Genomic DNA, 24591 nt, shown 5'->3' on the forward strand with positions numbered 1-24591 from the left:
GGAGGTGTAACGGAGCAGCCCAGGAGGGATGAACTTCATGAATAAGTAAAGGGGAAAGTACAATGCCACTCTGATTTCATGGTCGCTCCCCATGTCCCAGCCCTTCCTTGAGACTCAGCACATTTTTTCCTATCCTCCCAGGATGATAAAACACATTCTAATTAGCACCGCCCTTGATGGAGGTGGATGGTAATGGATGAGACAGGAAAGTCGAGAGCTCCTCTGCCCAGAGGGAAGCTCGGCCTGGGGAGGCAGGCCATGACCGCTTCTGACCTTTACCTGGGCAACATATTTTTTTTACAGGCCGGCTGGCACAGAGGTATTAAGAGATGCAATCATGTGTGTCAGGAAGCAGTGGCTAGTCAACATGGGATTGCTAGCACATATCTCCTATCCAAACAGTTTTTTTTTTTTTTAAGCGGAAACCAAGATTATGTTGCTGAGGTGCATAAAATATTTAACACATTATAAACAAAACCCCTTACGTGGCAGCCAGGACAGATGAAGAATTGTCATCATGATTATCTTGGAGGATAATGTCAGGTCAAATCAAAATTGATATCAAAATTGCATTCTACAACACCCCTTGAGCAATGGATAGACTGCATACAGTAAGAAACCGCATTAGACAGCAGGGGGATCAAATAAATCAAAACCAAATAAAGATAGTGAAAGCATGTAAGACAAACTGAATCACATTAACAGATTCAAGCAAATGCCAAATTGTGACTCAGCTTAAAGGATACACGGGACGATGCAATTAAGATTGATTAGCAAACAGCTGCAGTTTCAATTTAAATTTGTCAAGGCAGTATTTGGAATTAGAATAACAATGATAGAATACAGGGCAGTTAACTTTGGGCAAGAGCTGAAGTATTGTATAATGTGATCAAAGCTGAGGTCAGATCAAAAGAGCTCAACAATAAGGATGCTCTGCTGGCCCACAGCCAGTTGACAGAACTGTTACATGCCGTATTTGGCCAGTGCTGTGTGGTTGTACATCATGCATTTGGTAAATGTTTGGTTTTCTCTGATATACTGAACATTGCTGCAGCAAATTGCACCGATTTAATCTTGTCACCAAGGTAGCGTTACAAAGCTGGCAAACATAACTAGGTTTCGTTGAAATGGCAATTATGACTTGTGACATTTATCATCAGAATGTGATATGCACCGAAAATTATAGACCAATCAGTAATGTTTTGCATTGCCATCAATTTCCAGCTGTCATCATAGCTGTATCATTTACAGCTAGGTATTTCTACAAATTAATTAATTAAATTATTTGAAATATCTATCTACCCATCTATCCATTTTGATTTCCTGGACTTTTTCTGTTCCACTATCTTTGTGGAGATTTGAAGGTTTGGGACTGAGGGAAAGGAATTCTGCAGTCACCAATCAAGGAGGAACTGAGGGGAGACAATAACTTTCTCAAGCAGATCAGGCAGAACTGATTGCTCTTTTCAATCAAGTATATTAAGAGTGCCAGTTCCAACATTTGTAGATGGATATGTGATTATTGAATGTGTGTGCGCAACCTTTTGGAGCAGATCTTGATGCAACAGGAAGAAATCACCTGATTTGGTCTTCCCTCATGCGTGTCGGGGCAAAGTACACTACCCGAGCACAAAGATCAGGCAAGAACATGGGACATGTGATGGGAAGCTTATTAGAACTACATACATTGAGAGAACCATGAGAGCATTCTGGTGTATGATCAGAGTATCTGGGCTTTACACAAAGCTCAAACAGCAGAGATCATCAGGGTGTAGAGCTGTGTGCTCCCGTGGGCACAGGCAGACTGGGACAGGATAGGGTTTGCAGCGCACCAGTGCTCTTGTGTTCTGGTGTGCAACTCTTCCCGCCTAAAAAAAGCCACTTTGATGGGGAGACAGGGATAAATTGGAGGAAGTATTATTCTTAAGAGACAAAAATGCACTGTTCTTTGTGAGAAATATGGAGTGAGAGACAAAAAAAGAGACAGAAAGCCCAAAGGTTAGTTCTGAGCAGCACAGAGGAGGGTGAAAAAGAAAAGCAAGAACTTAAGAAAAGGGAGGTAGCAGGAATTGCAGAGCATGAGAGGTGGTGTCTAAACGCGGCTCAGGGTTAAGGTGAGCTGTGCTACCATGTTAAAAGAAGAATCTCTCACCACTTTGACATGAACAGAAAGGTCTCGAAAAGATCATTAGCTAAAACTGAATTATTCATTCATGACTGCTTCAACACTTAACCAGGTGGGACATCTGTATGCATTACATGTAAGACTGCCAGGTAAGGCCTAAAGATTGATTTAAAATGCTATGTAATTTATTTTTCATTTCATTTCATTTGCAGCATTTGTTTGCCATTAAGCATAATTATCTTTTATGTAATGGTCAAAAGTTAATATTTACAGTGTACGGGAATCAATTAACACTGTGTAATATATATCTCATTGTATTACATATATAAATAAAATGAGAATTTACACTTTAAAATGCATAATAAATTGAGTTATAAATAAAACAGTGGCACTCTTTAAATAGTAACATTCTTTAAAATTCATAGTAATTACTAAAACATATAGCAGGCATGGCATTTTTTGCTGTAAGATTCTCACAGAGCTGACACCGGCTTACAGTAGCATTCACTCTAATGAAATAAATCAGAGCCACAAACTGCTTAACTCATTCCAAATTAGATAAAGATCATGCACGAAGAACCGATTCTCTCTGAAATGTGTCTCTTCAAAGAATTAGGCTTGTGCATTCATCCAGCCATCTACCTTGACAAAGATACAGCTGGTCTATTCAACAGTGACCGCATCCTTCACAACAAAGCACTAAATTACTTTTATTAGATTAGATAAGCAATTAGGTAACTAACAAAGTAAATAAAGCTCAAGGGCTTCAACCAAACAGTTCCAAATGGAATTAAAGACAAATTAGCTTATTGACAGGATAAATTACGCCACTGCCTGTTTTTTTGGGGGGTTTTTTTCCCTGACGGAGATGGACACAGAGAGACATTGCAAGTGACAATAATACAGGAGATTATTGCATTCACTGTGGGTTTTCATTTCCAAATCTGTTCGAAATGAATGAGAGTTAAGAAACCAGATATTTAAATTTGCAGAAATCTCCCTCAGCATAGTGGGAAGCACTAAAGCTCTTAATCACTGCAAGCCATAATAAGAATCCATTCCACAATGTCAGAACAGCTGTGTGAGACTCCGCCACCATCCCTGCTAAGCTACCTCCCCATTTGGACTCTTAACCTTTCCTGTCGGCCATACTGTGGAGCATATGGGCCCCTTGCGCTTCATTATAGTTCCTTGATCAACCCTCAGAACTGCTCTGCACCATTCTAATGAAACGTGTCTATTCACAGCGTTGGAAATGGCTGGATTTACACATAGCAGAAGGATTAAGAAAGGCTCTTTGGCCATTAACTAGTTTTATTTAATTCTCTGCAAAATCTCTCATTATAGTCTGCGGGGCCAATTGCGTCCAGTCTCCTGGGTTGATCTCTGTAACATTAGTTCATCTAATTCAAGCCATAAAAAGCTTTAAAGCTCACGGCTTAAAAGAAGACCACAGGAGAAAACCAATAAAGGATTTGTCGAACACCATAAAGCAGCGTGATTTAGATAGACGGAGGGAGGTATATATGAGGGTAAATATCTCAAGGTCACACCTGACAGAGCCCCATATTTTTCAAAAGGACGCTGCTGATATCTGCAGATCAGGGGTGATAAGCTGGGTGTTCAATTAACCAGGCTTAACACATTTAAAGGGAATTCTGTTTGATTAAACATGATAACAGCTTATGGGTGGGAATAAATAAAAGGATAGACTTCTGGATCAAAATAAAGCACATCTTTATCTTGCCTGAAACAAACGCGCAGCTAAACTGAATTACATGGCATTATCACCAAGCCTTCCAAACTGACAGTAATAATGCCAGAAAATTGAGTCATTTTACTAAAATATTACATTGTGCTTTAACAGCAAGCAGACAGAAAAGGTTGAAAAAAATAATTCCTGATAAATTTCACTTTATTTTCTATCAACAAGAACTTTCTGTGATGAATTGACGCTCTATATTTAACTGAAGTACAGCTATTGTAGCGGCCATTGTGAACTTCTCTGGAAAAAAAAAAAATATATATATATATATATATATATATATATATATATTTATTTATTTTTTTCCTTTTTTTCTTTAAATATTCTTACCCTTGCTGGCACTTTCAACATGCTCAAGCTCATCAGGGAACTTCAGGACCTCAGGATACTTTTCTTCACATTTCTCGGCCAGAAAGTGCAGAAGAGTTGTATTCTGTTCTGTTGACTTGGTGTCACGAAGCTGCAGAGAAAAGATTTAGAAATGAGTCAGAACAATACAATAGGCAGAATGGCAGACAGAATGATGATTAGATAGGTAAAACTACAGAACGAGGTAGAAAGAACGATATATACAATGGCAGAATGATGAAATAACAGAACAATAGAAAGACAGACAGAAAGACAGACAGATAGATAGCATTTGAATATTTCAGCATGCTAGTGTATAGCCACAGAGCAACATGTGTTCAGCTGAATCTAAGCAGGATCTCATCAATATATGTATGCGCCAACAGCACTTCAAGGTGTTTGTGCAGAAATCTGACAAATAGGTGTGTCAATAAAGCTGAAATTGGTTGGAGCAGAGTGCACAGAGGCATAGTTCCCCTGTACACTTATTTACCACGTTTAATTTGAAAAGGAGCTTTTTCCCCCAAACCACAAGCGTTCTTTGTACAAAAGTAAGGTGGGCATGAAAGAAATGAAATATTTAGATCAATACACTCCGCTCACACTCTTGCTGCAGGCTGCTGTAGTTCACGCAATAAAATGCCTGAATTTCATTTTAACATCAGTCCATATCAAGGATCAGATAAACTGGACCAGACTTAAACAACTTACATTAAGTTAGTTAAATAAAATCAAACAGCGCCACAGAAATGAAACCCCTATTGATTAGAACAACACAGCTTAGATTTTTAGCTTAAATCATTTAAAACACACATATCTGGTAGAAAACCGATTCCCATGAAAAAGGCACAAGTTGTTTTTATAAAGCAAGAACCAAGTTCCCTTGGCGACATAAATCAGTTGCTTGAGAACTTTAGATATGATAAACCAAACGTGGAGCGGTGTTGCTCTTTCTCTCCCTCTCTCCTCCATTTGGAGGGCCATGGCTGCAGGCCCACATTATGCAGTGCACTGGGGCTGGGTGACCTCTTCACCCTCTCAGACTCAAACAGATTGTTTGCTGTCAAGCCTAGACTCCAGGAAGGCTGCTTTCACACAGAAGATGGCTGCTGAGTCCCGCAGCAGAGCTGGGGAAGGCAGAATGAATCCTCAAGCTGGACTGCACAGCAGATGTGATATTAACCTTTACACAAACTGATGGCAAACTTACGACAGCTGGCACATTTCCCCGCTACACATAATGTCTCCCATAGATTTTCTCTTCCAAAATGTCTCTGTGGATAGAGAGGTGAGGAATTGGTTTTCTGCTGGAAAAATGTGGCAGGTAAAATTAGGTAAATTAATAAATGGATGCAGTCTTTTGCCTCTTCTCTCTTCATAAATTGTAATGGGTGTGTTTGTCTTAAACAAATGAGACAGGAGCATCGGACCAAATGTAATATAAAAGTCTAAAGAAAACTAATATCAGGCAATACTATGACACCGATCACATGTGTGATTATTTAAAGGTGACATGATAGAAAACAGGAATGGCTTTCCTCTTTTGAAATAGATAACTTTTCACAACACAAAGATTCCTTAGTCAATGCAGACCATTTAGAGAAACTGCAAAAATTACTCATTTACAAACTGCCAAAACATATGTAATATATACTAGTGCTGTCAAACAATTAATCACCAAAACAAAAGTTATTGTTTACATAATATGTGTGTGTATACATACACACACACGTTGGTTTTTAGGTTGTTCACCCAAACTTAGCCCTCACAGGAAACTTTGTGCATTTTTAGATTTTCAAAAAAAACACCATTTAGTATGTTTTTTTAAGCCTTTTGAATTACGGGGACATAGGCAGTGTCCTCATAAACCACATTCATATTGTAATACCTCTGTCATACCCATGTCATTATACAAATTTGTGTCCTCATAAACAACACACACACACACACACACACACATATATATACAAACACACACACATATTTAGAAAATATATACATGTATCTGCACACATATATATATACGTGTGCAACTACTCTGAGAAGTTGAAAAAAGAACTTTCAGCCAACGATCCGGCGTCGGTATGGTCTGGTCTGAGGAACATCACCATGTACAAGTCACCACCCCCACAGTCTGCAGAGAATCAACAACTGGCTGACGATCTCAATGTGTTCTACTGCAGATTTGAAAAGGCCAGATTGACACCCAGCACCCGCTCTGATCTGCACTTCACACATTCACCTTCCCCCCCTGCAACCCCCCTTACTCCCTCCCCCACCATTCTACCTGCGTTTAAAGTCTGTGTAGAGGATGTGAACCGGGTCTTCAGAAAACAGAAATCTAGGAAAGCTTCAGGACCAGACGGTATTTCACCTGCCTGTCTAAAAGTCTATGCTGACCAATTGGCCCCCATCTTTACACAAATCTTCAACAGATCTCTGGAGCTGTGTGAAGTTCCCCGCTGCTTCAAACGCTCCACCATCATTCCCGTCCCCAAAAAGCCCAAATTCACTGGACTTAATGACTACAGACCTGTCGCACTCACGTCTGTGGTCATGAAGTCACTTGAGAGACTGGTCCTGGCCTACCTGAAGGACATCACTAGACCCTTGCTGGATCCTCTTCAGTTTGCCTATAGAGCAAACAGGTCTGTGGATGACGCTGTCAATATGGGACTGCATTACATCCTGCAACACCTCGACAAACCTGGGAATTATGCAAGGATCTTATTTGTGGACTTCAGCTCGGCCTTCAATACCATCATACCTGACCTTCTCTCAGACAAACTGAGACAGCTCTCTGTGCCCTCCTCCATCTGTCAGTGGATCACCAGCTTCCTGACAGACAGGCAGCAGCTAGTGAGGCTGGGCAAACTCCCATCCAGGACTCTCACCATCAGCACTGGCGCCCCTCAGGGTTGCGTTCTCTCCCCACTGCTCTTCTCCCTCTACACGAATGACTGCACATCAAAGGACCCCTCTGTCAAGCTCCTGAAGTTTGCGGACGACACTACAGTCATAGGCCTCATCAAGGACGGTGACGAGTCTGCTTACAGACAGGAGGTTGAGCAGCTGGCTGTCTGGTGCAGTCTTAACAACCTGGAGCTGAACACGCTCAAAACTGTGGAGATGATAGTGGACTTCAGGAGAAACCCCCCTGCTCTCCCCCCACTCACCGTCATGAACAGCACTGTGACTTCAGTAGAGTCATTCAGATTCCTGGGCACCACCATCTCCCAGGACCTGAAGTGGGACAATCACATTGACTCTATTGCGAAAAAGGCCCAGCAGAGGCTGTATTTCCTCCGCCAGCTAAGGAAGTTCAACCTGCCTCAGGAGCTGCTGAAACAGTTCTACTCTGCAATCATCGAGTCTGTCCTATGTTCTTCTATAACTGTTTGGTTTGGTTCAGCTACCAAAACAGACATCAGAAGACTACAACGGACAGTTAGGACTGCTGAGAGAATTATCGGTGCCCCTCTGCCCAGCCTCCAAGAACTTTACACCTCCAGAGTGAGGAAAAGGGCTAAGAAAGTCACTCTGGACCCCTCACACCCAGCTCACTCTCTCTTTGTACTGTTGCCCTCTGGCCGGCGCTACAGATCACTGAGCACCAGAACAGCCAGACACAAGAACAGTTTTTTCCCCCAGGCCGTATCCCACCTGAACAACACATAACACACCCCGGTACTGTACATCTGTAAATAACCCATCAAACCTTCATCTGTACATAGGACACATGCACATTCACAGTTCTGTCTATGGCCAAGTCTCTTTTCTGTATATTTTTATTTTTATTACTATTGTTATTCTTAATTATTGTATATTCTCTTCATTAGTGTTCTTTATCACCTTAATTATATGTTGTCTGCACTATGTTTGTACTTTCTGTACTGGTAGCTCATAACACCAAGACAAATTCCTTGTGTGTGCAAACACTCTTGGCAATAAAGCTCTTTCTGATTCTGATATATATATATATATATATATATATATATATATATATATATATATATATATATATATTCATTTACTTTATATTATATAAATATTCATTTACTTTATATTATATAAATATATTTAATATATAAACAACATATTTTTTAAATATATACATGCATGTGTGTGTATATATATATATATATATATATGCCCTCTAGACTGTCAATGTTGACAGAATCCCTCGCCGGCCAGCTGCTGGGTCGTGAGTGGATGCTGATGTTTCATTTAATAGCAGGCAGAGATGAGATAAGCCTCCTCTGCCCGAACAGCTGACAGGAGTCCCCCCCGCTGCATTTCATTACGGCCCATCTCGCGTACATGGCCCATCTTCCCTAATGATCTGGGATTACTTAAATGATATGCACACCGAAGGATTCATTTATCATTTTGAGATGCAAACAAAGGCGATATATTAATCTAAGCACATTGTGATGTATAATTACCTATTCAAAAGGGTCTCAGAGATCAATAAAGCTTTTAGCCCTGCAAGGCCTTTGTATCCTTTGCAAAGTGAGAAAACCTTCCTGAGATTATAAAGCAATTGTTTCCAGGTAGGATGAATTGCTGTGAGCTCAAACTGGAGTAGTCACAATTGATTAATCCATTAGGAAAGCATAATTTTGCCCCTTGCTTTACAGCCCGTTTAGTGGTATTTATCTGTTTATCAGAGAGCACGTCTGCACACTTTTCCACATTGGCCACACTAGAGGAATCCCAGCAAAAAGTCCAGCAAATAATCTGTGAATTATTATCGGAATTTCCTGTGGAGTGTTTTCATTTGAAAATGCCACTGTGTTCCAGCATCCATTAGATAAATCGCTTCCAATTTCTCCCTGAGAGATTGGCAATAAATGAGAGCAGACATAGAGACATGCCTCAGCTGCAATATCCAATATAATACAACACACGCAGCACCTCACAAAGTCTCGCTGCTAAAGATGAAGCAAGGAAAACAAATGAAAAAAAAAACATAAAACCAGATCCTAAATGCTGGTTTATTTTCTTCCGGAATGACCCTTTCTTCTACGCAGCTGGCTGTCTAAAATCAATATTGGTTTACAAGGATTGGAACAAAAAACAGAGCATGGAAAAACAACAAGAAATCTAAGCAAACAAACACAGAGGTCTTTCTTTTCACTTTAACCGAGACCGAACCCATGCGGCGCTCGCACGCCGTCGTTCGCTGCTGTTTCTGTGGAAGCTGTTGTTTTGTGTGCATTAGTAACGCTCCTCTGACCGGCCGTGTGTGCATATTCATAATAAATACGGGCTGAATTTAAAGTTGGCACCTTTGTAAATTATCTCCAGTTTGATCTACCGATGCCTTCCTTCTTGTGAATTAAAAACACACAATAGTTAAGGTTGAAGTAACTGTGAATGCTCGAAACTGTGAAACGGGGCCAGTTGCTCTTGCGCTGCCGACATTGCTTCCGAATCCTAATGTTGTTTTCTTTATTTAAACAGAATTAAGTTTTGCACCCGCTCAGCCACGGGGTGTTTACCAATCAGCCAGCACTGAGCTGCTAATGCGCAGAACAGCGACAGAGCAGGCGGAGAGATAATGCACTTTAAAGGCTTTGCCATCCGACGCTGACGACCTCAGCATGCGTACTGCATGCCTGCCTCCTCTGATTTCCACAGCTATCACAGGAAACAAGCCTCACACAGTCTGTGTTTTTAAGAGGGGGAAAAACCCCTCAACCTTAGAAAAAAGAGAAAACACTCCCTTCAAAAAATGTTTTTGTTTTTTTTCAGTAGTTATTTTTTTTTATTATTAATTTATATTTCAGTTATTGTTTTTTGGTATTTTACTACATCAATTAAAATATGAAATGTTGGCAACTAGCTGAAATAAAAAGTTTTTCATGATATATTTTAGTTAACACTTCTATTATTATTATTATCATCATTTTGTAATAGTTTTAGTCAACTATAATAACCCTGGCCTGTCCTGGGTTCTTATATCAGTAGTGCATTAAACAGTTCATAATTGAAAATTATTTTGTCTTTATTTTTGTATTCTTTATTCTATTTATGTCAACAGAACTCAGAAACAAAAAATTTACACCATCTGTGTAGAGCTGTTTCCTTCTTTTAGCATTGCCAGAACATTTTTAACACAATTAAAATGTTGTTTTATGTTATGTTAGGAAAATCCTGACAAGAACATATTTCTCAAGTTATTAGACTACATTTTTTCATTACACTTAAAATAGGAGCTTCTAAACTTCAGAATATGTCATTTTTACAACATCATGACAAATGCAACTTACTGATACCACATATGAATTTGGGGGAAACAAATTAAATACATTTTCAGGCTCTGCAAAGAAATTGTTTTTTTTAATTGCATTAGTTATTTATATATAATGCCATTAAATCGTATTACTGAAGTATTTGGTGCTCACTGCTCCAATGTACATTAACTAAAAAAAGGCTGTATTGCACCTTGAAACTGTGCAATATGACAGTCCTCCAGTGATGTTGAAAGATTTAAGTGGCAGTTATTATTGCCAGACTTTCAGTGCTAATCACATCAGCCTAATGGCCAGTGAAGGGAATACCAAATGAGGGCAAATATGTAATGACTTGCGCGAAATCCGAGGCTGCAATAATTGACATGGACATGCGAGTAACATTATATTGGTCTCATTTTCAATGGATATGTAATAGCAAGGTTCATTTCACGAGAGCCCGAATAATGTCCTGAAAATTACCAGCAATCCAACCACAAGGGTTTTCGTGAATGGCATGTTCAATTGATGCTCAATCTTTCTGTGAATAACATGTTTAAAGATTCAGTTATTTATTGGCTGCGGTCGGACCTCTCGTCTTCATAATTTGACAATAAAGACACCTCGTGGCAATGGACAATGGCTTTTCTACCTCCTGTGGACTATAACAAGATTGGCAGGAGTAACTTCTGCAACAGTCTGCCAGTTTTAACCGCTGCCACTCACTGTTTGAAACCATGTGACAAGCACCACACGAAAGAAATACATGGGAATGAATGACAGGGGCATGTTAAATCAATCTCATGTGAAGAATCACCAAGGGATGGGTGGGTTGGAACGGGAATAGAGAGGGAGGGCAAGTGTGAGCGTCTGCCGGTGTCTCCACGTCAGTGCACCGGCAACTTGTTCCGTAATCATTCCCCACTGTGACTGCACTGCTGCTGGAGACGCATGCTGAGAGAGCTAATTAGCACGGCCCTCCATACTGTGTCCGTTCCCCCTCACACACCCCGCAGCCAAGCTTCCCCACATCCCTTTCACACGTGTGAGGATGCAGCACACTCACACTTTCATTAGATGGGGATCAATCATCTGCTCACATTGGGTAATCACAATTTAATTTCATGCATTTCAAATTTTAATTTGTTTATTATTATGCCCCAAACTGTCATTACAGAAAGCCGCTACTGTGCAGGTTTGTTTTCATCTGCCAAGTAAGATCGGCACTATGCAGAGAGAAAGAGACAAAATATCTGGGTACATTCTCCATGCCGTGAAGGAGCAGACGTCTGAGGTCTAAGGTTTGTATGATTCAGCTCATGGAAAAATGACATAAACAAATGCTCTGTGCCAAAACATAGTGAGCTGCCTACAGAAGCAGTATTTTAAGACACCATCACAGGCACGCTTCTGATGCAAAATGACCCAGAAGGTAGGCAACTTAATTATACTGCCTACATAATATACTTTTTGAACAAAAAAATCAATTGCAGAATGTATTTGGGTTTCTAAGTGTGTGTGTGTGTGTGTGTGTGACACAAAATCATGATAACTATATGAGCCTCTACACCAACACACAATAACATTGTTCATTATTACATATTGTATTTATTATAAGTGTGCACTGAAGTTTAAATGCTCAAGCCCTTTGAAGTCAGATGGATTCTGATTGGCTGTCAAAGTTTTTCTTCAGCTGGAGAAAAAAAAAAAGATTTCAACAAAATTGATCCTCTCTGTCTTCATTGTTATATCTGTTCACTGTATATCTGAATTAGAATTAATATTAAAACTTTATCATTACAGTTATTCTATAGTTTGCTTCCTTGGTGTGAACAGCCCTTTAGAAGATATCTTCCAAGGCTTAGGTTTTAAAATAAGCGAATGTGTCTTTATTTATATCCTGTAAGGGAGAGAGTGTGAATAAAAGATAAATAGAGGGCAAAAAAATGGAAGAAGCATTGACCCTTTACAGAGGTTTAAGGTGATTAATCAGTCATTAATTTTATCTGACAAAAATGTGAGCTGATTAGCACAGTTTTGAAACTATTGACATAATAGAAGCAGGGCACAGGGAGGGCATATATATAATATATATATATGCCAAATATTGACTGATATAGTGCATCACTACCAGGTTGCACAAGTAAGAGTGGAAGATCCAGGCAGTCATTGTTTGTGGCGGCTTGGCTCTGAACATTGTGCATGGAGGAAGATCAGTCTCAGCAAAGCAGAGATGTGATGCTGGATTGGCAGAAGCGATGAGGCACAACAGGCATCAGGTGCCCCTCATCACATACTGCCAGAGAGGCTTGTTGTGTTACCTCTTGGCCACCAGTTTCTTCCATGAGTCTGGACTTGGGTTGCCAATAAGAAAGCCTAGGCAACCGATTTGAAAATGTCATTTACAAGCACAGCCCACACTTTTGTCAGGATAAGCATGGTGAGTCATAGCCTTCGAAATATTCATGGTGCTAAAGATATTACATTCCTAATTGAATTGTTCCCTCACTGTGATAATGCAAAGGGGCTTTTCTGTACCGATACTATAATTTGTATTCAGCCAATGTTTCAGAGGAATCTCTTTATGAGGATACTGTCAAAGTTAATGTGTGAAATTGGTTCTTTTTCCATAGAGGTACAATGTCAGTTTGTCTGAAGGTGCTCAGTCATTTAAAAAGGTATTCTTAACAAAGATATAAAGACGGAAAGTGATAGAGAAATAGATAAAGATGACCTGTCTAGATAGTATACTTGAACGTACCCAATCGGCCCGTTTCAATATTCGTTGAAGCATGTTGAGGAGTTCCACAGAATAACAATCATCCTCCATTGAGACATTCGAAAGATATAAATCCTCAAGAACAATTAGCTAATAACAGACATGAGAGGCAACAGGGACCAAGAAATCTCAGACCACCTAAAGGACTGTCATACCTGATTGCTCAATTACACATTTTGCCAAAGGACCTTCAGTTTGCAGGCATTGATTGTGCATAGATCTTCGCAGCAGTAATTTGTGTTTTTTTTTTTTTAGTCAAGGAAACTATGGGAAAGTCACACTTCAGCACACAGCAGCTGACGGGCATGGCAGAAGAAAGAGATACCGAGACACTGCTGGCGACTGGCGTATTTTGCCTAATGGCAGACAGCCTGGACTGGAACGGTAGCCAATAGACTAATCTAAAAGCTCAGAGAAAGCCATGAGGCAAGTTTGCTTAGTACAATGACAAGTGAAAATCAGAGAGCCTCAGGCTACCCCTCTGGCAGTTTTGGGGTGGGGAGTGAGGTAGCTTAGGGAGTTCATTTGTCCGTGAGCTCACCATCCATTCCAGATCTGTGAGAAAGACAATCGATGCTGGGAGAATCTCCAACAAGCTGAGAAATGACGAAGAGCCACCGTGAACATATCTGAGGGAGCCTATATATTACACTTTCTTCTCTTCAATCTACAAGTTGCCAACATGCAGAACTGAAATTACAAATAGGTGCCAACTGAACACATCAGATCTGTTTAACAAAGGGAAAAGATTATAAACACTGCTAAAAAAAGGCAAAATAAAGGTTCACTCTTTATAAACTCTTCTGACATCTCTACTGGAAAGTATCATGCTTAAAGAACCCCACAAAGCAGAGAGCAAATCCAGATTTAATGAATATCATCTGTAATTTAACACCTTTTCATGCTTGTAGCTTTGAGAGGGGCTTTGCTGTGGAGTAAGCCTTTCTCACATGGCTGATTTCATTTGAAGTTGCCATAATCTTTGTGTGCATTCCTACGAGTCTACCTTTCCTGAAATATGTCAAATGTTCGCTACAAAAGTAACTTTTTTTGAAAAGTATGTGACAGGGAGTCAAGAATCCACAACAGAAGGTTACTCTCTACACTCACACAGATTAAAGTTAACTGAAGCTTAAAAGAACCGAGATGCCTTGTGTGTCTCTGAGAAATGATGGTCAAAGGTACTGGATCTCCACAGATGAAAACACGTTTCACCCATGCCTAAAAAACAGACATGGAGCAGGCTCAGTTCAAATTTGACTTGATATACAGTCTCAAAAAAAGTGCATGTAATCACATATGGAGGATTTAGGGGGACCAAATATTTAAGAGATTTAGCCTAATTTAAAAATAATTTTAAAAATATAGATATGATGCTGGATTATATATCTGAAAATACATTTAAAGTGATTGTGCCAAGTACTTAAATAAAAACAAACTGTCATAACATTTGTTTTCTTTAAAACATGCTAAAAATTTATGAAATTTATTGAGGTGTCCAATACAGCTAACTCGGCTTTACAAAACAAAGGGTTTAGGTCAAACACAGTCTATATATATATATATATATATATATATATATATATATATATATATATATGAAATGAACTATATTACAAAATAACTCTCAATCTGAATGGAGTGACTTTTGTGATTAGAACTGCAGGAATCAGTTGACTCTGTTTACCACTGCCTTAAAATTGACAGAGCAGAGACAGAGTGTTTGTCTAACAAGCAGTGACAAAAGCAAGCCCCTCGGTCCAAAAACACACCACAAACTGTTTAGTTCACTGGTGGTGGTGACTATGGTTGGCTGTTTCTTTCGTTTGAAGAAAGGCAGAAGGACTTAAACACAGCAGTGTTTTTTTTCAAGCCAGTTCTGAGCTAACAACCATGTAAACCTGTAAAAAGTTTCAGGAATATGCAAATGAGATCTACAGCTGGTACAGAGTGTGACTGTGAGAGTCGTGGATCACGGGTCAGCCCACGACCGGCCCTCCCTGATGAGCTCGTTAGCAGGCTGAGGTCTGCCGCGTAGGGAGCCATTTACTTGACTGAACTGATTGAGAATGTGGACATTTCCATTTGTCCATCAATAACTGTCCAATCAGTGCTGAAGCGAAAAGCTGTCTGCACTGCAGGCACTTCACTAATGTTCTATAAATGTGAGTCTGACAGATATGAATGCAATAATACTGAATCATTTGACAGCTCAAATAAAGAAACACCAAAAGAAAGGATGGGTGAGAGAAAGAAGAGATGACAGGAAGGAAGCAAAGAAAGAAATTAAGAAGGAAAGAAGGAATGCAATACTGAACTATATTAGACTGCTCAAATAACGAACATAAAGAAACTAAAGAAAGTAAAGACTAATGAAAGGATAAAAAGGAAGAAATGAAGGAAGGAAGGAATGCACTGAATCATTAGAGTGCTCATAATGAAATAAATAGTGAAAGAAAGGACAAAATATAAGAAACAACAGAAGGAAAGAAGAAAGGAAAATAAAGAAAGAATGAAGGAATGCAATAATACTGAACCATAAGTCAGGAAGGAAGGATGGAAGTTAGGAAGGAAGAAAAAAGAAATAAAAGAAAGATAAGTAGAGAATGGAATGAAATAATGCTGAATGGAAGTCAGGAAGCAAGGAAGTCAGGAAGGAAGTCAGGAAGGAAAAGAGCAGGAAGGAACAATACCACTGAACTATGAGTCCGGAAGGACGGATGGAAAATAAAGGACGAAAGAAAGAAGTGAGGAAAGAATATAACGCTACTAAATTAGATAGATAGATGGAAGAGATGAGGAAGAAATAACACTACTGGACAATGAGTCAGAAAATAATGAAAGGACAAAATAAAAAATTATATAATGGCACAATGAAGGGAAATAAAGAAAGGAGGAAGGAATGCAAAAATACTGAACCATGAGTTAGGAAGGAAGGAAGGAAGGAAGGAAGGAAGGAAGGAAAAGGGAAAAAAAGAAAGAAGAGAAGAAAGGAATGAAACAATACAGAATCATGAGTCAGGAAGGAAGGAAGGAATGCAACAATGAAACAACATTAGTCTGTTCATATAATTAAATAAATAGTGAAAGAAAGGACAAAATAAAAGAAAAGACAGAAGGAAGGAAGGAATAAACGCAACACTAAATCATTAGACTGCTCATATAATGAAATAAATAGTGAAAGAAAGGACAAAATAAAATAAATGACAGAACGAAAGAAGGAAAATAAAGAAGGAATGCAATAATACTGAACCATGAGTAAGCGAGGGAGGAAGGGAGGGGGGAAGGAAGGAAGGAAGGAAGAAAAAGGAAAAGCAAAAAAACGAAAGAAAAAAAGATGAGAAGAAAGGAATGAAACAATACAGAACCATGAGTCAGGAAGGAAGGAAAGAAGGAATGCAACAATGAAACATTAGACTGCTCATATAATGAAACAAATAGAAGTAAAATAAAGAAGGAAGGAAGGAAGGAAGGAAGGAAGGAAGGAAGGAAGGAAAAGAGCAGGAAGGAGTATGATACTACTGAACCATGAGTCTGGAGTGAAGGAAGGAAGGAAGGAAGGATAATAGCAGGAAGGAGCATAATACTACTGAACCATGAGTCTGGAGTGAAGGAAGGAAGGAAGGAAAATAGGAAAATAAAGGACGAAAGAAACGAGGAAAGAATAGTATGTGACTAAATCAGACGGATGGAGGAGAAGAGGAAGCAATGCAATACTACCGAACCATGAGTCGGTCAGTCAGTCGGTCAGAAAGGACCCAACATTTCTATGAAAACCAATGTGTAAAGATAGTGTCATTATATTTCACTTGTTTAAAAACTGTTTTATGGTGCGCAATGTGGAGTCAGAGCACAGCTGATAAAAGCTATATAGATGTCTACCATGCTGGCACTTGACAACAGAGCTCAGTGTTTAAGTCCACTACTGCAAGACCCAAGGACAGGCTTTACACCGAAGGTCAGAGAAAATACCACCAAGCGTCGAGCTCTGATGGCCACTAGATCCTCTCCCGCTCAACTGCCCATGCTCGGGGCAGGGTCACCCATTAAGGGTGTCCTCCCTCTGGGCCATAACGCCATCCAACACAGACATGAAAAAACACAACCACCTAATGTTCATGTCACCTCCAAACCTCCCATACTTAAACTTCTCCATGAGCAAACTCCAGTTGGTATGGCATTAAACTCACTCAAAAGCCAAACAAGGACCAAACACATACTGGAACTACTTAAGTGCAGTGATAAGCAAAAACATGACACAGGAGCTGACAGAAAGAGGTGAAGGACTACCTCATGAAAATGCATGTGCATGCAGTTTTTGACAACGTAAACTTCATCTTTTTTAATCAAGTGACAATTTGCATGCAAGCACACTTTAAGAGAAAGATGTTCATCAAGGGCTCTGATGTTTACGAGCACAAGTGTGTGCTGGTACTGAGGTATTTTACACTCTGAGGTTATTTTTTTTAACCCAAATGCTGGGTTGAGCCTTTTGGGTTATTTTTTGGGTAGTTTTTGTGTTACCCAGCCCCTGGGTCAAATGTAACAACCCAATGTTTGGGTAGTTTTTTTATATTACTTTTTTTATATTACTTTTTTACTTTTTTATATTATTTATATTTTTTTTATATTACTCAGATCCTGGGTCAGACGTAACCCAGCGGTTGAGTTATTTATTTCGGGGATTTTGTATCGTCTTCTGGAGAGAGCAGTTCTGTAGAACCTGGTCGGAACAAGAACACACACACCCAATTTCAAGACGACACATTCCTGAACAGGAATCAAAGCCCCACTCCCAGCATGTGACTGGCTGGCCGATCTCCTGCCCTGAACCTTCTTATCTCAAGACCTTGTCATTTGGAGAAACTCCGGCACAAACACTCCCTGATTCCCTGACCATTAACGCAGTAATTCAATGATGTTATCCGCAGGGAAGACGGTTTTACAGCCGACGTCTGAACTAAGCAAAACACCAGATCTCCACGAAAGTGACCTTCCCGTGACCTCGCGTTTCTCCCCAAAAGAGGAACGCGCCTTTTTTGCTCTCTGACAGACAAAGAGACGCAATGTTTTCGCTCAAGTATTTTAAAAGGGACAAATTATACTAGTTTCTGCTATTGAAGCAATATACTCGAAAACAATATATACAATATATTTACAACATATATTAAGGTTGTTTTCATGTCATTTATAAGCTTATTGGAACTTATGGTATTGTTGTAATCTTTTGATGTATGATTTCCCTGACCACTATTGTTCAGTTCACATGCTTGGTGTGATTTATTTAGAATTTAGGATCGTTTAATCGAGGCATTAACCCATGTACTACATAAAATCAAGATATGTACTTTGTGTGGATGCCAAATACCTAATGTTTGATTTGTAATGAAAGCTGATTTCATCAGCAATAATCTGGTGTGGATGAAAATTGTCTGTTCTCATCAATGTATGATTACAATACGAACAGAAATCCGCTGTCAATAATTTCTGCATGTGATAAAATAACTGAACAAGATAATGTATGCACGGAAAGAAGCTGTGCAGGGCAGGGCTCCGCCCCACAGGAAGAATCCGATTGGGTCAGTCGCACGTGGGTGGATCCCACATCGGCCCGTTAAAGACAGATACCCAACTGTATGTCTCAGTTGGTTGGTTGAAGGAAGAAAAGTTTCAAGCTCAAGCTTAAGCTCAGCTCGCTCGGCGCTCTCAGTCATTTAACTTCATGATCGAGCAGTGAACAGAGATCAAGACTCAAACTTCCAAAGAACTTTAACATCTAAAGCCTCAGAATCTGAAATCAACTTCCTGGGAGCGTCATCAAGTCAGAACGAAGCCAACCAACCACACTTGATTATTACGCAGGAATGAGAGTATAGTTCCTAGACATATCAGCCTAGAAAATCGCAACTTTTCATTTTAAGTCGGTCTTAGTACACGATGTAACTACAGAAGAGTCGAGTTTTAAATAGGAAAAAATATCAAAACTCTTTGTTCATTTTTTTTTGAGAGAGATGCTAATGGTCCTGTCCGGTTCAATTTATTATGCTAAGCTATGCTAAAAGTGGGACCCCCAGACCCGGAGATCGGCTGAATGGATTCCAAAATGGTAAAACTCAACTGTTTAACTCTGGGGGAGTTGTAAAATGAGCCTATTTCCAAAAAAAGTGGAGTATCCTTTTAACTCTTTGGTCATTTTTTTGAGAGAGATGCTAATCAGATTCAATGATCTATGCTAAACTATGCTAAAAGTGGTACCGCCAGACCCGGAGATCGGCTGAATGGATTTGAAAATGGTAAAACTCAACTGTTTAACTCTGGGGGAGTTGGAAAATGAGCCTATTTCCAAAAAAAGTGGAGTATCCCTTTAAATTTAAATTGTTAAATGTTTAGAATCAATACTGGTGTGAAACAGTGAAAATCTTGTACATGTATCAGTTTTGTGTTCAGTATGTTTAGAATATTTAACCTTAATCCTAAAGTTTGAGAATTTTGATGAAACTGTTCTACTGATAACTACTATATAGTTAAAATGTTATATTTAATTTAAGATATATACTGTAATTTATCAACTGAATCATTCCATTTTATTTAATTACATGTAATTTTAAATACTATTAAATTATTTGTCAACACAAATGCTGCAAATTAAAGTTTGAGATGATTTTAATCAGTTTCATGCAGGTTTTTTACAGACTTATTTTGTCTTCCGAAATAAAACTGTTAATTTACAATCTTGAGCACGTCTTGACAATTTATTGAATGTTTGATCGTTATGATTTAGCAAAGGTCTGTAGTGTTTCTCAGTAGAACCTTTAGTGCCGTCACTTTATTGAAGGTGTTTGATCATTATAATCTGGGAAATACCTGTAAAATAACTGTTTTTCAGCAGAACTTTTAGTGCCGTCACTTTATTGAAGGTGTTTGATCATTATATATCTGGGAAATACCTGTAAAATAACTGTTTTTCAGTAGAACTTTTAGTGCCGTCACTTTATTGAAGGTGTTTGATCATTATAATCTGGGAACTACCTGTAAAATAACTGTTTTTCAGCAGAACTTTTAGTGCCATCACTTTATTGAAGGTGTTTGATCATTATAATCTGGGAAATACCTGTAAAATAACAGTTTTTCAGTAGAACGTTTAGTGCCGTCACTTTATTGAAGGCGTTTGATTGTTATTTTACTGGTATTTCCTAAATTATTACAGTGTTTCTCCATAAAACTTTGTGCCATCACTTTATTGAAGGTGTTTGATTTAGGAAATACCTGTAAAATAACAGTGTTTCTCTGTAGAACTTGTAGTGCTGTCACTTTATTGAAGGTGTTTGATCATTATAATCTAGGAAAAATCCATAAAATAACAGTTTTACACTGTAAAAAAATTATCGTTAAAAAACGGTCAAATGACTGGCAGCTACGGCTGCCAAACAAAAACCGTAAAATTAAGGTAAAATATCTTAATTCAAACAAGGAAAAACCTGTAAAATAACAGGGTTTTTTTCTAAAACTTTTAATGAAAAAATCTGTAAAATGATAGTTTTTGCACTTTATTGGAATTAAGATATTTTTCATTTATTTTACGGTTTTTGTTTGGCAGCCGTAGCTGCCAGTCATTTGACCGTTTTTTACGATTTTTTTTTTACAGTGCACTGAAGAGTATTCTCGTGATGACGACCTACCAAGCCGCTAATCCGTGCACGATCTTTCCTGGACCGGGAAGGAACTGAACTCAACTGAAAGCAAGGAAAGTAAGACAATATTTCCTAAATCTCCTGGAAACTGGTTGTATTCATCGCTAAGAGTAAAAATAGAAGAGTTCCATGCGTGTGATTTCCCTCAGGTTTAAGTTAGAGCATTCTTGAAAACGAGCATCCGTCCATCCATCCATCTTCTTCTGCTTATCCGGGGCCGGGTCGCGGGGGCAGCAGTCTAAGCAGAGATGCCCAGACTTCCCTCTCCCTAGACACTTCCTCCAGCTCTTCCGGGGGGACACCGAGGCGTTCCCAGGCCAGCCGGGAGACATAGTCTCTCCAGCATGTCCTAGGTCTTCCCCGGGGTCTCCTCCCAGTGGGACGCGCCCGGAACACCTTCCCGGGAAGGTGTCCAGGAGGCATCCGGAACAGATGCCCGAGCCACCTAAGCTGACCCCTCTCAATGTGAAGGAGCAGCGGCTCTACTCTGAGCTCCTCCCGAGTGACCGAGCTTCTCACCCTATCTCTAAGGGATCGCCCAGCCACCCTGCGGAGAAAGCTCATTTCAGCCGCCTGTATCCGGGATCTTGTCCTTTCGGTCATGACCCAAAGCTCATGACCATAGGTGAGAGTAGGAACGTAGATTGACCGGTAAATCGAGAGCTTCGCCTTGCGGCTCAGCTCTTTCTTCACCACGACAGACCGGTACATCGACCGCATTACTGCAGAAGATGCACCGATCCGTCTGTCAATCTCCCGTTCCATCCTTCCCTCACTCGTGAACAAAACCCCAAGATACTTAAACTCCTCCACTTGAGGCAGGAACTCTCCACCAACCTGAAGTGGGCAAACCACCCTTTTCCGACTGAGGACCATGGCCTCGGATTTAGAGGTGCTGATTCTCATCCCAGTCGCTTCACACTCGGCTGCAAACCGTCCCAGTGCCTGCTTAAGGTCCTGGCTTGATGAAGCCAACACGACAACGTCATCTGCAAAAAGCAGAGACGAAATCGTGTGGTCACCAAACCTGACACCCTCCGGCCCCTGGCTGCGCCTAGAAATTCTGTCCATAAAACTTATGAACAGAACCGGCGACAAAGGGCAGCCCTGCCGGAGTCCAACATGCACCGGGAACAAGTCTGACTTACTGCCGGCAATGCGAACCAAGCTCCTGCTTCGGTCATACAGGGACCGGACAGCCCTTAGTAAAGGACCCCGGACCCCGGACCCCATACTCCCGGAGCACCCTCCACAGGCCGCCGCGAGGGACACAGTCGAATGCCTTCTCCAAATCCACAAAACACATGTGGACTGGTTGGGCAAACTCCCATGAACCCTCCAGCACCCTGTAGAGGGTATAGAGCTGGTCCAGTGTTCCACGGCCCGGACGAAAACCACACTGTTCCTCCTGAATCCGAGGTTCTACTATCGGCCGTATTCTCCTCTCCAGTACCCTGGCATAGACTTTCCCAGGGAGGCTGAGAAGTGTGATCCCCCTGTAGTTGGAACACACCCTCCGGTCCCCCTTCTTAAAAAGAGGGACCACCACCCCGGTCTGCCACCCCAGAGGCCCTGTCCCCGACCGCCACGCGATGCTGCAGAGGCGTGTCAGCCAAGACAGCCCCACAACATCCAGAGACTTGAGGTACTCAGGGCGGATCTCATCCACCCCCGGTGCCCTGCCACCGAGGAGTTTCTTGACTACCTCGGTGACTTCAGCTTGGGTGATGGACGAGTCCACCTCTGAGCCCTCAGCCTCTGCTTCCTCAATGGAAGACGTGACGGCGGGATTGAGGAGATCCTCAAAGTATTCCTTCCACCGTCCAACGATATCCCCAGTCGAGGTCAGCAGCTCCCCACCTCTACTGTAAACAGCGTTGGTAGGGCACTGCTTCCCTCTCCTGAGGCGCCGGACGGTTTGCCAGAATCTCTTCGAGGCCAGCCGATAGTCCTTCTCCATGGCCTCACCGAACTCCTCCCAGGCAAAAACTCGGAAAACGAGCATTAGAACTAAAACTCTTAAGATCAAACAATTCATTGCCTAAATTTGTGTGTCTGTTTGTGTGTTTAAGTCTTCTGTTTGTGTGTGTACGTTAGCTTAGTATTGTGTTAGAGTAGTGAAATAAACTTTGATTCTATTAAGAAATCTCATGTCTGTTGCTATGTGATTTTTCAAGTCTGAAATTATTTGCCAAAGATCGCGTTTACCTACGCTCAAAATTTACCTATGCTAATTTTACCTAATGTCAACATTAACTTACCTAAGTTAATCAGTTCAGTGTTACTGTGGCCACGGAATTATCTGAATTGTTAAGGCATACTGATTTAATGCTTGCTGGACAAGTCATTAATGAGGTATATGTTGGACATTTTGATTAATATCAATTAATCATATAAATATCGAATCTTAAGAATGATTCCCTAAAAGCTAAAATTAGAACAATAGTTCTAAAGTCATTACAGTTCTAAGCGCCATCGAATTGAATCATTTCTTCGGTAAATACAGGTTTGTGTACATTTTATTTTATTGCTAAATTCGTTACTGTGCTGTATATCGTTCAATTTTATGTAATTTTTAAGCAACATACAGGCGCTTGGTGTGAATCACTAAACGAATGTCGCTCATGCCGGTCTTATTGCGTGATGAAAAGTCTGATGATTCGCATAAAATAAACAATTACATTTATAAAGATACAGAATACAAATACTTTGGCTGTTCAAATATGTCCTCAGAGCTGTTTACTGTTTGATTTTGGGCAGGTTATGAAGGCAGTTACAGTTCATTGCGGCAATGAGTGAAACGCAGGGCAGCGGTCTTATCCGTGAGCAGTTCCCCACTGAACACAAATCCAACTAGGGCGGGAAAGCCAGCGCAGTTGCGATGGAAACAGAATTACAGAGAGTGGACGATTTACACGTGAATTACTTCTGTTTAATGTTTGTAAGGATAAAGGAAGTTATCATGCAAACCAGTAGTTGTGGAGTATTTTACAAAAGTTTAGAGGATTTAAGTTAATCTGTAAACATTATGTCATGCATAAAGTAAAAAATAAACTAGTATTATAAAAATAAAAAAATAATCAACCCATTAGCTGGGTTAAATCAACCCTTTATGATGGGTTAAATAAAGAACCCAATTTGCTGGGTAAAATTAACCCCAAATGTGTTCTGTCCTATATTTACCCAGCCCTTGGGTTAAAAACAACTCACATTGGGTTGTTTTTAACCCAGTGTTTTTTAGAGTGTAGAGTGACGTAAAAACGAACACTGATTAAAGATCACACTATAAAACTCTTGAAATTGCCACAGCTTTTTTTTTTAGATTACATCCTTGTGTTAAACAGTCATTCAGTGGCCTTTGGAAACAGGTTCGTCTGTGCTCAAAAGTAAATAGAAAAAAGTTGGAACAACCATTCAGATATGCCACAACTGGCTCCAGCTTAAACCCCTGTGGTTGGGACACCTGTGTCCCAGCAGCATCTGGGACACCTCCGAATAGATGACAAGGCCAGCAAAGAGATGTAACTAAGAGTGACGGTGTAGTTCTGGCTGCCTGGGAACACCGGCAGGGGGGTGGCTGTCTTTCATAGCGGGACCAAATGGCTTCGCCATCCAAATCAGCTTGTAAAACACACAGCCAGATGTCC

The 24591-nt window shown here is 40.2% G+C and overlaps 1 protein-coding gene across 2 annotated transcripts in view; it reads right to left on the minus strand.

The window, feature by feature from the left end:
* The window catches only part of LOC306883740 (protein diaphanous homolog 2-like), a 440640-nt gene that overhangs the window by 136047 nt on the left and 280002 nt on the right, over positions 1-24591 (minus strand). For both annotated transcript variants that reach the window (XM_079439172.1, XM_079439173.1), the window contains one exon: positions 4221-4350. In XM_079439172.1, coding sequence (XP_079295298.1) covers positions 4221-4350 — 130 coding nt within the window. The remainder of the gene's footprint in view (positions 1-4220; positions 4351-24591) is intronic.

The sequence above is a fragment of the Barbus barbus genome (assembly GCF_936440315.1).
Source record: "Barbus barbus genome assembly, chromosome: 17".
NCBI classification, from domain to species: domain Eukaryota; kingdom Metazoa; phylum Chordata; class Actinopteri; order Cypriniformes; family Cyprinidae; genus Barbus; species Barbus barbus.